The sequence below is a fragment of the Ochotona princeps genome, chromosome 3, assembly GCF_030435755.1.
Source record: "Ochotona princeps isolate mOchPri1 chromosome 3, mOchPri1.hap1, whole genome shotgun sequence".
In the NCBI taxonomy this organism is placed as follows: domain Eukaryota; kingdom Metazoa; phylum Chordata; class Mammalia; order Lagomorpha; family Ochotonidae; genus Ochotona; species Ochotona princeps.
Genome location: NC_080834.1, coordinates 68710433 through 68723476, shown reverse-complemented (window position 1 = coordinate 68723476; position 13044 = coordinate 68710433). Strand labels below are relative to the sequence as shown.

At 44.5% G+C, this 13044-nt stretch overlaps 1 protein-coding gene across 2 annotated transcripts in view; it reads right to left on the bottom strand.

The window, feature by feature from the left end:
- CEP97 (centrosomal protein 97) overlaps positions 1-6179 on the bottom strand; it is a 33096-nt gene extending 26917 nt beyond the window's left edge. Inside the window, exons 1-4 of one of the 2 annotated variants that reach the window (XM_058661819.1) lie at positions 5512-6179; positions 4034-4176; positions 2851-3009; positions 1342-1443 (exon numbers count right to left, since the gene is read on the bottom strand). In XM_058661819.1, coding sequence (XP_058517802.1) covers positions 1342-1443; positions 2851-2979 — 231 coding nt within the window. In that variant the 5' untranslated portion in view covers positions 2980-3009; positions 4034-4176; positions 5512-6179. The remainder of the gene's footprint in view (positions 1-1341; positions 1444-2850; positions 3010-4033; positions 4177-5511) is intronic. The other variant, XM_058661818.1, reaches the window with a different exon arrangement.
- Positions 6180-13044: the final 6865 nt, after the last annotated feature.

Below are 13044 nucleotides of genomic sequence, written 5' to 3'. Positions count from 1 at the left end.
TTGATAGCATAGTGGTTAAAGTCCTTGCTTGAATGTGTCTGGATCCCATATGAGCGCTGGTTCTAACGCCGGCTGTCCTGCTTCCCATCCAGTTCCCTGCTTGTGGCCTGTGAAAGCACTCGAGGACGGCCCAAAGCTTTGGGACCCTGCACCCGGGTGGGAGATCCGGAAGAAGCTCCTGGCTCCTGGCTTCAGACTGGCTCTGCTCCAGTCATTGCGCCCACTTGGGGAGTGAACCATTGGACAGAAGATCTTTCTCTCTGTCTCTCCTCTTCTCTGTGTATATCTGCCTTTCCAATAAAAATAAATAAATCTTTAGATTAAAAAACCACAGATTCAAGCTCAGGAATGATTATGCTAAGCCTCATCACCATGTTATATACTGCATAACTAAATCTACTAGCAGTGATGAATTAAGCATGAAGGCAGTTCAATCATGCTCAGAGAATGGCAAAAAAGAATTAATCTGGGCCCAGCGCTGTGGCCTAGAGGCTAAAGTCCTCGTCTTGAACACCCCGGGATCCCATATGGGCGCCGGTTCTAATCCCGGCAGCTCTGCTTCCCATCCAGCTCCCTGCTTGTGGCCTGGGAAAGCAGTCGAGGACGGCCCAAAGCTTTGGGACTCTGCACCTGTGTGGGAGACCTGGAGGAGGATCCGGGCTCCCGGCATCGGATTGGCGCAGTACTGGCCATTGTGGTCACTTGGGAAGTGAATTATCAGACGAAAGATCTTCCTCTCTGTCTCTCCTCTCTGTATATCCGACTTTGTAATAAAAATAAATCTTAAAAAAAAAAAAAAGAATTAACCTGCAAACGTTTGTGTTCCCTAAAAGTTCATAAGTTAGGAATCTGATCCCCAGGGTCACATGTTACGGGAGGTAATTACAACTGGATTAGGTCAAGAGGGCGTAACAGCACGACAGCGTCAGTGACTTTACAAGGAGAGGAACAAGACTGGAGCCAGCATCCCTGCTTGTCCACCATCTCACGATATGTCAAAAAGCTGTGCGGATGCTGAGGCCTTGCTTTCGGCCTGCCCAGTGTCTAGAACCAAGAACCAAATAAATTCTTCTTTATAAATGATGTAATTTCAAGTACTGTGTTAAAGCAGCAACAACAAAAAAAAGCACACTGGCATAACTATAGTAAACAGCTTCACACAAAATACACCAGTTCTTGAATAAAAGTAAGTTCCACACTAATTTCCAATATTCTAATAGCATTCTCAGGATAATGAAAGAATATGCTTTTCACAAGCTGCACATAAGCTTAGGATAATCATTCACTTTCTGTTGGTATCTTGGTGTAAAATTTCAGAAATGACATAGAAAATGTGCTTACCTTCAGGGACACCAATTTAGATAGGTCACCTATCTGGGGTATGTTGTTATCGGATAAATCGAGATGCTGTAGAGCTGTGCAGCTATTGATGGGCTCCATGGCCTACCGCAAGAAAAGTACGTCAATAAGTGCAGATAAAGTAAAAAAATGAAATTCCCTGGCCCGGCGGCGTGGCCTAGTGGCTAAAGTCCTCGCCTTGAACGCCCCGTGATGCCGTATGGGCGCCGGTTCTTATCCCAGCAGCTCCACTTCCCATCCAGCTCCCTGCTTGTGGCCTGGGAAAGCAGTCGAGGACGGCCCAAAGCTTTGGGACCCTGCACCTGCGTGGGAGACCTGGAAGACGTTCCTGGTTCCCGGCATCGGATCGGCGTGCATCGGCCGTTGCGGCTCACTTGGGGAGTGAATCATCGGACGGGAGATCTTCCTCTCTGTCTCTCCTCTCTGTATATCTGACTTTGTAATAAAATAAATAAATCTTTAAAAAAAAAAAAAAGAAATTCCCTAATCCTGGCAGCTGAAGAAAATCCCCTATCTCCCTTCAAGCAGCAGAGTTTAGCAACAAAAGAGCAGACAGTACTAACAGAACTTACAAATCGCTGTCACATTGCTTCCACCTTCGTTTTCTAAAACTAGAGCCTACTAACTGGTTCATAATATCCTAGATGCTGCAGGTTGAAGAAACCTCAGTAATAACCTATGACAGCTGGTACAGAACACAGTATACAAGAGTGAAGCCAAACCACCCAGATTTACATCCAACCTCTGCAACTTCCTGGTTATGAGATCTTAGATAAGTTATCCAACTTTTCTGTGATTCTGTCATCTCTGTAATCAGCATATATATACCTTTAGTCTGTCACGAGATTGTATGTTTTAATATGGACAAGGTGTTTAGTAGTCACATAAACTGTCCAATAAAAAGCAGCAGTTAATACACTTTAATCTAGCCCCTTCACCCAGCCTATTAAAAAATAAGACAGAGATACAGAAAAGTACTAAGTAGCGAATCAAACTAAATACAGAGCTCCTTAACTTTCATAACAGTATATTATTCATTACACTATTAAAATTTACTTAAAACTTAATTCAACACAATAGACTCCCTCCTAACGATTCTATTAGTTCATCTATGTTTTGTAATATATATTCTTCATGCACAATCAAAAGGATATTAAACCATTATGTGTTTCCAAATGCTGTGTTTTTAATTTGCTAACAGATTATTTCTGGGGAATGGGATGGATACTCTCACTTCTATTTTTATATATGTATCTTTTCTTTCTTTTTTTTTTTTTTTTTTTCAGTTCCATCCCAGAATATGGCCCAGAACCCGGGGCAGCAGTAGTTAAAAAAAATAAAAAGGCAGACTGAAGGGAAGGAAGGAAGGAAGAAAAGATGAGGGAGCTGGGAGAAGTGATTGGGGAAGGGAAACCAGAACCAGAAAGCTTTCTGATGGCCTATAGTCTAGATATTCACGCATTTTAAAACCTAATTAACAAAACCGCTCACCTTGAGATTATTTCCTGCCAAATTCAGCCATTCCAAATGTACTAGTTCCTTCAGCCCTTCCACATAGCCAATGCTATTATGAGGCAAATTTAAAACACGAAGTTGGGTCAGTTTAGCCACACCCATCATCCGTACAAGCCGATTATTAGCCACTGACAACTGTGGAAAGGAAAAACGGTTATTCAAAAGAACAAAATATATATGACTTTTACATTATGGAAGCTTAAAAAAAAAAAAGGTTTGTTTAGAAGGTCAACCATTCCTGAATACACAAGCTCAATTTTACTTCTCACAGTTATGGGGATATTTCAAAAGGTCATGGAAACTAAAGATGAGATGATCCTGCTGCAAAACAAATTTGAAATCCGTGAATAGTTCTTTCATAATATATTTCATGAAGTTTTTTAAAGTCTTCATATGCATGGAACATGTTGGATAAAGCTCAGTGAGCAAGTCTCGCCCAGTTACTAAAGATATTTTTAACACATCAACAGCGTGAGAAAATTTAACTCCACGAGAATGGAACTCAAGGCCAGTATTGTGGCATAGCTCATTAAGCCACTGCCTGTGAATGCAGCACCAGTTCAAGTCGCAGCTGCTTCCATTTCCTATTCAGTTCCACACTAATGACCTGAGAAAAGCAGAAGATGGCTCAAGTGTTTGGGCTCATGCCACCCATGTGGAGACCCCCCAAAATTCCTGGCTCCTGGCTTTGGCCTGGCCAAGCCCTGACCTTTGCAGCCATCTGGGGAGTGAACCAATGGATGAGAGATTTCTCTTTCTCTCTCCCTTTAACTCTCTCAAAGGAATAAATCTTTAAGAGATTAAAACACTGGAATCCTATTTCTCAGTCAAAAGCTAGAACAAGACATAAAAGAGGGACCCAAGAAACATTTCAGATGAATAAATGAATCAATTCTTTATTCCCATGATATAAAAGGTTATCTTCATAATACAACATTTTGCTAATATAAAATGTTTTCTTTCTTAATCAATGCTCTTTTCCTATTCTGCCCTTAACGTAACACATATGCCTTCAACCACAGGAGAAGCTATCTTATAAAAATTTAAAGCAACATTTACTACTCTCAAGGACTGCTGAGTTCTTGTCAGGTTATTTGGTTTTACTTTGTTGAACAACAAATTGGTCCTGTAGAACTAATTCCCAAATAGCAATACCCACCTGTATTAATCGTTTGCATTTCTCCAGATTTTCCAATTTAATAATCTGATTTTTATCCAGAATCAAGGTGTGAATGTCAGCTTCACAGGGTAAATTTGGACCTAATTTCTGTAATCCTTGCCCTGACCAATTGACCACTGATCCTTAAAAACAGAAGGGACTTTGTTAGAAAACACAAATAAAACAAATACGACTTCTGTAATTTGTAGTTAGGCAATATCAGCGTTTTTAAAATGAAACTAAACTTTCCATGAGAATATCAAAAGTATCTACACTATTTTGAAAGTTACCATATAATTAATTTGCCTGTAAAACAGAAAAATGCACCTATCTCACAAGATTGGTATGAAGCTTAAAAGAAACCATATGAACAGGACACATCCCCAGTCTTGGCACTTCAGTATATAACATTCAGTCCCAGTCACACCCTACCCAATTTCTGGAACCTTCCAAGATCAGCCACCATAAAGCTAAACTTTTTCCAGAGACTAAGAAATCTTGACTTCCACTCCCAACAACACTGAAACCACTGTATGGCTTTGGACAGGTCATTTAGTCCCCTCAGAACCTTTGTGCTATTAACAATAAAATCTGTACATGGTGGGATGTGGAGGGAGCATTCAAAAAATAAATAAATCCCAGAACTGTTAATTAACTACTGCAGCTTCTTAGACAAGTCAATGATCTATTTGGGGCTCACTTTCCACTCTGTAAAACGTGTTCTTCCAAATGAACTCAGAAGTCTCCATAAATGTTACCTACTCTTATCGTAGTTAAATTGGCTTGCTGGGCTAGAAGGTGCAGCTTAAGAAGCAGCTATTGGAGGGGGCGGGGCCAGAGAACCAGCCAATTTCAAATTTATGCCTGGAATAGGACTACTTGGGAAAAGAATTAGGTGAGACTATTTTCCACTGTGTAATGGCTCTCACAACGTGAGAGATCATAAGCTCCTCAAAGAACTGGATGAAAGCTGTACTGTCCCAGAAATGCACACAAGCTCTGCAGAGAATTCCAAGGGTCGTCAAATCTCGTAGAACCACCGACCAACTCCGCTCCCTACAATCTACAGCTCCTGGACAAGGAGTTCCTGGTCCACACTGTCGTCACTGGCCTCACCCACTGGCCCTGCTCCCGACTGGGACGCTGCTGCCCAGCATCCGAGCCGTAACCAAAACAAAAGCTCACGTCCAGCGCCCCCAGAGTGGGATCTCCCAGCCTCAGGAGCCCCCACACCCACGCTCTGCTGGGCGGCCACCAAACCCGATCCCAAGACCGCTTCTGAAGAAAAAGGACAGCAAACTGTGGGACCTAAGTCGCCCCCAGACCTCATCACGGCAACCGGTTACTTCAAAAGAAGGGTGCTAAGTCAGTATACGGAGTGGTATTCCAGGAAAGATTTCCTGAACGTTCTAGGATCCTAGGGGAAGGGGGGTTGTATGAAGCGAAAGAGAGAAAACGTACAAATTTCACTTGCACACCCAGAACTCAAAGTAATTGCCCAAGAACCGTGACAGTGGCTCGAAACCCACCGCCCAGCCAGCCTTCGCAGCGCGGGAGTGGAGGCGCGGGACCACGCGAAGGCCCCTGGGATCTGTAGTTGCTAGCTCAATCCTGGCTGCAACCACGCCGAACTGGACCGCACCCGAGAACCACAACTCCCAGAAGGCAGCGCGGCCCCACGACGACCACAGCTCCCCATCAAAAGAATTGGTCCAAAACTGCACCTCGAAACCCCGACTTCTCCTTTCCACCAGGCAACTATGTAAGTCAACTGGAGGGAGTGAGCTGCGGAACTCTGGAGTGAGCATCGTCTTACCCTCTCCGGTAGGCAAAGTCGCGTCGACGCGCGCCGCCGCCATACTTGGCGCTTGCTAGTAATCCCCGGCAACCGTCCCCCAGCGGCTCCGCGGAGCGTGTAGTCTGAAGCAAAGAGCCGGAAACTACGACTCCCAGGATGCACGGCAGCCAGACTGCCCAATGGGCTGCCTTCATCTACTGATGCGAAACCGGGGCTAGAATGTGAGAGCTGGTGAGCTCCGGGGCCCCAGTCAACTGCATTGTTACAGCAAAGATAGACCTGCATTGTTACCTGATCTCATGGCCTTCCCGGGTCTGTGCGAAAGTTCACACTTTCACCACAGGAAAGACCATAAGGACGTTACTTAATACAGACGAAATTTCATTGCTTATTTCTAGACGTCTCCATGGAGCCTGCCCCTTGTTTTGACAATTATAAATGAATTGAAAGAGTTCCACTCTGCTTTCTTGTTGAGAGATAGTCAAAATGGATAGGTTTTATTTGAAGTTTGCTACTTAAACTGTTGTATTTTTGGTGGTTATTCTTGCATATTTAGAATTTTTGCCTTAAATTAAACTAATTTTATATGTATGTTAAACCCAATACCTGTGTCCAAACTGGGGAGTCTACTAATTAAAACTGTGAACGCTGCAGCAAGATAGTATTTCTTTGGCAGGCTCAGACTTTACAAGACTTTTTCCTTCAGCACAGTTCACCTGATCCCTGTAACAGCCTATCGCCCTGACCTGTCCGCCCCATCTCTAGTTCATCTGCCACTGCTGGTAGCATCCTCTGAGTAAAACAGTATCTCTTAGTGTGTTAATTCCCTCCCCCAAAATGTCCCACTTAAAATTCTCTTATCAAGAGCCACACTGATCTGACTTTCCCAACATCTTTTCCATTAGTTTTTATTTGGTGTTTTTGAGTGAGGCATTGACATAATAAAACTTCTGTTTTAGAAAGGTTACATTGCTCGTATAACAAAGATGAGCTGAAAGGAAGAATACTGGCAAGAAGGACACCATTGAAATACTGGTGGTAGCTTCTAACAGAACAGTTTCATGAAGCTAAAAGACCAGGCAGATAAGAAACTGGAGCATTTGCAAACACCCCAATTTACCTTGACAACATGACGATGGTCTTGAACTTCTATTTGAAAGTAAATATAATAACTTGGAGTTTTTTTAAATTTTAAAATGAAAATGTTATTAATATAAAAAATTCTGAGCATGTAAATATTGAGGAAATGTGCAATCTCAATAAAAAGTTTCTATATAAATGTTTAGATATTTAAAAAATACTATCCCGGGGCCTGGCACAGTGGCTTAGCAGCCAAAGGCCTAGCCTTGAACGTGCCAGGATCCCATATAGGCGCTGGTTTTAATCCCGGCAGCCCAATTTCTCATCCAGCTCCCTGCTTGTGGCCTGGGAAAGCAGTTAAGGACGGCCCAAAGCTTTGAGATCCTGCATCCGCATGGAAGACCTGGAAGAAATTCCTGGCTCTTGGCCTCAGATCCGCTCAGCTCCAGCCATTGTTGTCACTTGGGGAGTGAACCGTCGGACAAAAGATCTTCCTCTCTGTCTCTCCTACTCTCCATATATCTGACTTTGCAATTAAAAAAATAATAATAACCTTTAAAAATAAATAAATAGTAAAATCAACTATTCCTTGGTTAGTATCCATTGGTGGATTAATGGTCCTGTTTTCTTTCTTTCTTTCTTTCTTTCTTTTTTTAAATTTATTTTTACTGGAAAGGCAGATTAACAGAGAGGAGGAGAGACAGAGAGAAAGATCTTCCATTTTCTGATTCACTCCCCAAATGGCCACAATAGCCAGAGCTAAACCAGTCTGAAGCCAAGAGCCAGGAACTTCCTTCCAGTCTCCCGCATGGCTGCGGGGTCCCAAAGGTGGGCCATTCTCTACTGCTTTCCCAGACCATAGGCTGGGAGCTGGATGGGAAATGGGGCAGCTGGAACACAAACCGGTAACCATATGGGATCCTCATGTATGCAAGGTAAGGATGTTAGCACTTTCTTATCTATGAACTATGACATGGAAGGAGAGATGGCCACAATAAAATATCTACTCACAGGTTATCTAGAAGCTCCCAGAGAACATTAATTTCACTCATTATTAGCTGTTATCATTATTAAACTCCTGTTACATCCTAGGTTTTGTGATTATATATATTAAGTCAAAAAATTTTTAATGAATTTCATGAGACCACCTAAGTCCTTTTTTTTTTCAATTTTTTAATTGGAAAGTCAGATATACAGAGAGGAGGAGAGACAGAGAAGAAGAGCTTCCATCCATTGATTCATTCCCCAAGTGGCCACAATGGCCGGAGCCAAGCCAATATGAAGCCAGGGGCCTCTTCTGGGTCTCCCACGCAGGTGTAGGGTCCCAAGGCTTTGGACCATCCTCGACTGCTTTCCCAGGCCACAAGCAGGGAAAGCAGAGATGGGAAGCAGAGCTGCCAGGAATGGAACCGGTGCCCATATGGGATACCAGCACGTTCAAGGCGAGGACTTTAGCCACTGGGCTACCGCACTTGAGCCCTCAAGCCTTTTTTTAAATATTTGTTTTATCCATTTATTTGAACAGCAGATTTACTGAGAGAGAGAGATAAGAAATCTTCCCAAATGGCTGCAACAACCAGGGTAGGGCAAGGTTGAAGCCAGAAGCGAGACGTTTCTTAGGCTCTTGCACTTGGATGGCAATGGATCAAGGACTTTTGTCATCTTCTGCTGCCTTTCTAGGCATGTTAATCAAGGACTGGATCAGAATTGGAACTCAAATTGGTGCCCATATGTGATGCTGGCACTGCAGGGGCCAATTTTTCAGTATTCCCATTCCTACAAGTAGATGTCATGAGTTTATGTTGTAACTGCCAGATAAATACAGGATACTTAGTGAAATTTGAATTTCAGATCAACAATGGATAATATTTAGTGAATGTATATATCTTGAAATATAATTGTGTGGGCCCAGCATGGTAGCCTAGCAGCTAAAGTCCTTGCCTCACATGCTCTGGGGTCCCATATGGGCGCCGGTTCTAATTCCAGCAGCCCCGCTTCCCATCCAGCTCCCTGCTTGTGGTCTGGGAAAGCAGTCAAAGATGGTCCAAAGCCTTGGGACCTGCACCCATGCGGGAGACCTGGAAGAAGTTCCTGGCTCTTGGCTTTGGATTGGTGCAGCTCCAGCCATTGCAGTCGCTTGGTGAGTGAATCATTGGACAAAAGCTCTCCTCTCTGTATATCTGACTTTCCAATAAAAATAAATCTTTAAATATATATATATATATATATATATATATATATATATATATATATATATATATATATATATATATATATATATAACTGTGCCCTTGCCACCCCCGTGGAAGGCCTGAATTGAATTTCTGGCTCCTGACTTTACCTCAGCCAAACCCCAGCTGTTACAAGCTTTTGTAGAGTGGACTGTTTCTGTTTGTATCTTTCTGTCCGTCTCTCTGCTTCTTGGATGCTCCCACTACTGATTCAGCTCCATGCTAACAGCCTGAGAAGAGCAGGTGGCCCAGGGTGCTGGGCACCTACCACTCCCATGGGAAACCTGAAAGAGCGCCTGATTCCTGCTTTCAGCCTGGCCCAGCTCTGGCCATTGTGGCCATCTGAGCTAACGCAGTGTGTGTGTGTGTGTGTGTCCCTCTCTCTGTGTTATTCTTTCAAGTAAGTAAATAAATCATTTACAAAGGAAAAAGAATAAAAGTGGTTGTAGGACCATTGAATAAGTGCCTCCAGTACTCATACAGAGGTGCAATTGCTTGCCCACAATTCTCCCCATTGAGATTTCAGGAGGGTGGACATGACACTCTCAGCTCCAATCCTAAACCAAATGCGAAGTCAGGATCAAACTGATGAATACAAAAAGAATCAGCCATCTCAAGACAATATTCTGACATATTGATTTCATTTTTCCCCCGTATAAGCTGTAGGAAACAGAAGAGGTGAGAGACAGATATTTAGCTTAGTGGCAAAGATAACCACATCCTGTTTGTGAGTACCTGGGTCAGTATTTGCTTTGCTCTTGACTGCATCTTGCTGATACAGATCCTGTGAGGTACAGGTGGTGACATTCATTTTTGGGGATCATGTCGCATAATAGGAGCCTTGAAGTGCTTTCCTGGTTCCTGGAGTCAGCCCCAGCCATGCCCAGCTGTTGTAGACATTTGGAGAGGGAATTAGTGGATTGAGCTTTCTCTGTCCTTCTCTCTCTGCCTCCCATGAAGTAATTTAAAAGTGAATTTGGAACACTGAGTTCTGCTCTCCCAGTACCCAGGCCCTTTCCATATATACTCACACAGGTGTGGAGGAGGCAGTGAACATGGACTTAGGGGCAAGTGCCATAATTACTGTGCAGAAAGAATTCTAGAGAAAGCCAGGGTGGTGTGGGAGGTAGATGAAGAATATGGGCAGCAGTCTAGGCTTGGAGGAGGAATCAGCAAGACTATAGTTAGGGACTGGGCTTCAGCCTCTTTCCTGAGTGAAGAGGGGAGAAGCCTCTAACCAACAAACTTCTGATGCAGTCCTTCCAGACAGGCTAACAGCCAGACTGAGCAGAAGTCAAGGTTTATTCATGCATAAAAGAACCAGCCAGGGGAACCTAATTCTTTAACAGTAGAGATTTCAATGCTGCCTCCTGCTTTTAACTTCTCATTGTGGTTTGCGTGGATTTCTTTTTAAGATGTATTTATTTTTTTTTAAGATTTATCCATATTTATTGTAAAGTCAGATATACACAGAGGAGGAGAGACAGAAAGGAAGACCTTCCGTCCGATGATTCACTCCCCAAGTGAGCTGCAACGGCCGGTGCGTGCCGATCCGAAGCCAGGAGCCAGGAGCCTCTTCCAGGTCTCCCACGCAGGTGCAGGGTCCCAAGGCTTTGGGCCGTCCTCGACTGCTTTCCCAGACCACAAGCAGGGAGCTGGATGGAAAGTGGAGCCACCGGGATTAGAACCGACGCCCATATGGGATCCCGGAGCATTCAAGGCGAGGACTTTTAGCCACTAGGCCACGCCGCCAGGCCCTATTTATTTATTTTTTATTGGAAAAGCAGTTTAGATTTACAGAGAAGAGAGACACAGAGAAAGATCCTCCATCCTCTGACTCACTCCTCAAAAGACCACAGATGTCAGAGCCAAGATGGATCCAAACCCAGCAGCCTCCTCTGGGTTTCCTGTGCAGGTGCAGGATCCCAAAGCCTCAGGTCATCTTCCACTATTTTCACATGCCATAAGCAGAAAGCTGAATGGAACGTGGAGCAGCCGGGACACAAATAGGTGCCCATATGGGATCTGGTGCTTGCAAGGTGAGGATTTAGTCATTGAACATCATGCCAGGCCTGCTTTGGTGGATTTTATTGTCTTTCTCTTTTTTGTACTTGAAGAGAATGCCTGCTGCTGAAATGCCTAGTTCTTTCTTCATGACAAATCTGTTTATGAGAAGTTGGAGTAGCTTGTAGGAGACTCTGCCATCAAGCCTTGGAACGGAGTTGGCCCATGGCTATATTGGCCAGAATGCCGCAGCTTCTTGGTGACATAATATTGATTTTGGATTATTACATCTTTTTTTGGTAATAAAAAGTTCCTTGGAGTCTCAAAAAAAGTACATTTAAAAAGACACATTGAAGTATAAATAAGTTCTTCAGTTGAAAATTAAGCCTGTTTATTTATACCTTGAAGATTTTAGTACTTTAAAGCTTAGAAGGGCGAGCCAGGCTGAGCCAGTTCATATCACCAGCTGGCAAATCGGAGAACCAGAATGGTGTGGGTCGTGCCTGGTCGGGTTGTAATACCAACCAGTTCACATTAGGGCTGGGACTGGGGTGCTGGTTGTGCTGACTATGCTGTAGTCCCCACCAGCGTGAGCTGGAATTGGGGTTGGGCCAGGCTAGGCCAGGCTACAGCACCCACTGGTAAATGCCAAGGTGAAGACTGGGTCACAGCACCCAACCAGCATACCTGAGACCCAGGGGGAGAGCGGGCATACCTGATATGGAGGCTATGAGGGGCTCCCCTGCTAGGCCACTATTCCCACTGGTGAGTGTAAGAACTGGGATTGGGGGCAGACCAGGCTGGGCTACAATGCCGGTTGGCCTCATATGAACTGAATCGGGGACAAGCCAGGCAGGACAGACTGTATCTACCTGCTGGTACATTCATAAGTCAGAGTGGTTATGGATTGGTTAGGCTTTGCCGCAGCATCAGCTAGCAGATCCTGGCACATGGAGTAAACTCTTTCAAGCTAAACTGCAGTACCTCCTAGAGAGCGCAAAACCCGGGAGTGGGAGTAGGCCCATTAGGGAAACAGTCGGCATCTCTCTGATGGGCTGCGACTCCCGTTAGTGAGTGTGAAAACCAGGACTAGGGGAAGGCATGGCTAGACAGAGAGTGGTACCTGCCAGCACGTGTGTGGGCTGGATAGTGGGGCCGGTTGGGTGAACTAGGCTTCAATGCCCATTGACATGTAGGAGAGCAGAATGAGATGTGGAACAGACTGGATCAGTCTGCTGTTCATGCTAGTAAGCACGGGAACCAGGGCAATGTTCGTGCCTGGTGGGGGTTATTGTGGGTCACTCCACAATATGTGAGGGCCAAGTGTGTGATGGGCAGTATTGGGCTGGACTCCAACCCATTAGTTTGCATAGAATACAAGGTTGGAGACAGAACTGACCCAGCAATTGCAACTACCAGAATATGCATAAGCTGATTTGGCTGACGGACTGTGCCGGACCCTGTACTGGCATGCACACACAAGAATCAGGTCTGGGATCACCTCAGATGAAGTTTCCTTGGGGATCCCCCCCAACTGAATTGCTGAACCATGAAGAGAATTGCAGGTTCCATGGTCTGACCATGGAGTGAATGTATCAGAGCTGGGCCTCCTCAGTGGCTTAGATGGAGCAGTGGACAGCATATCCAGGTACACATGGAGGATGTGGCAGTACCTTGGAGCCTGCAGAGGACAGCTGGTACCATAACAGAGGACGAAGGACAGAACAAATCGATCAACTGCCCCCAACCAAGCATTGGCAGTGAAAATCTGGGCAAATGGAGACTCTAAGGTAAACTATGTCAGACAGTGGATTCTGGAGAGATTTCATCATGATTGGAATGGAGAGACTGGCAGCAATACAGAATTGTTGAACTTTCAAAACCACTTGAACAGGATT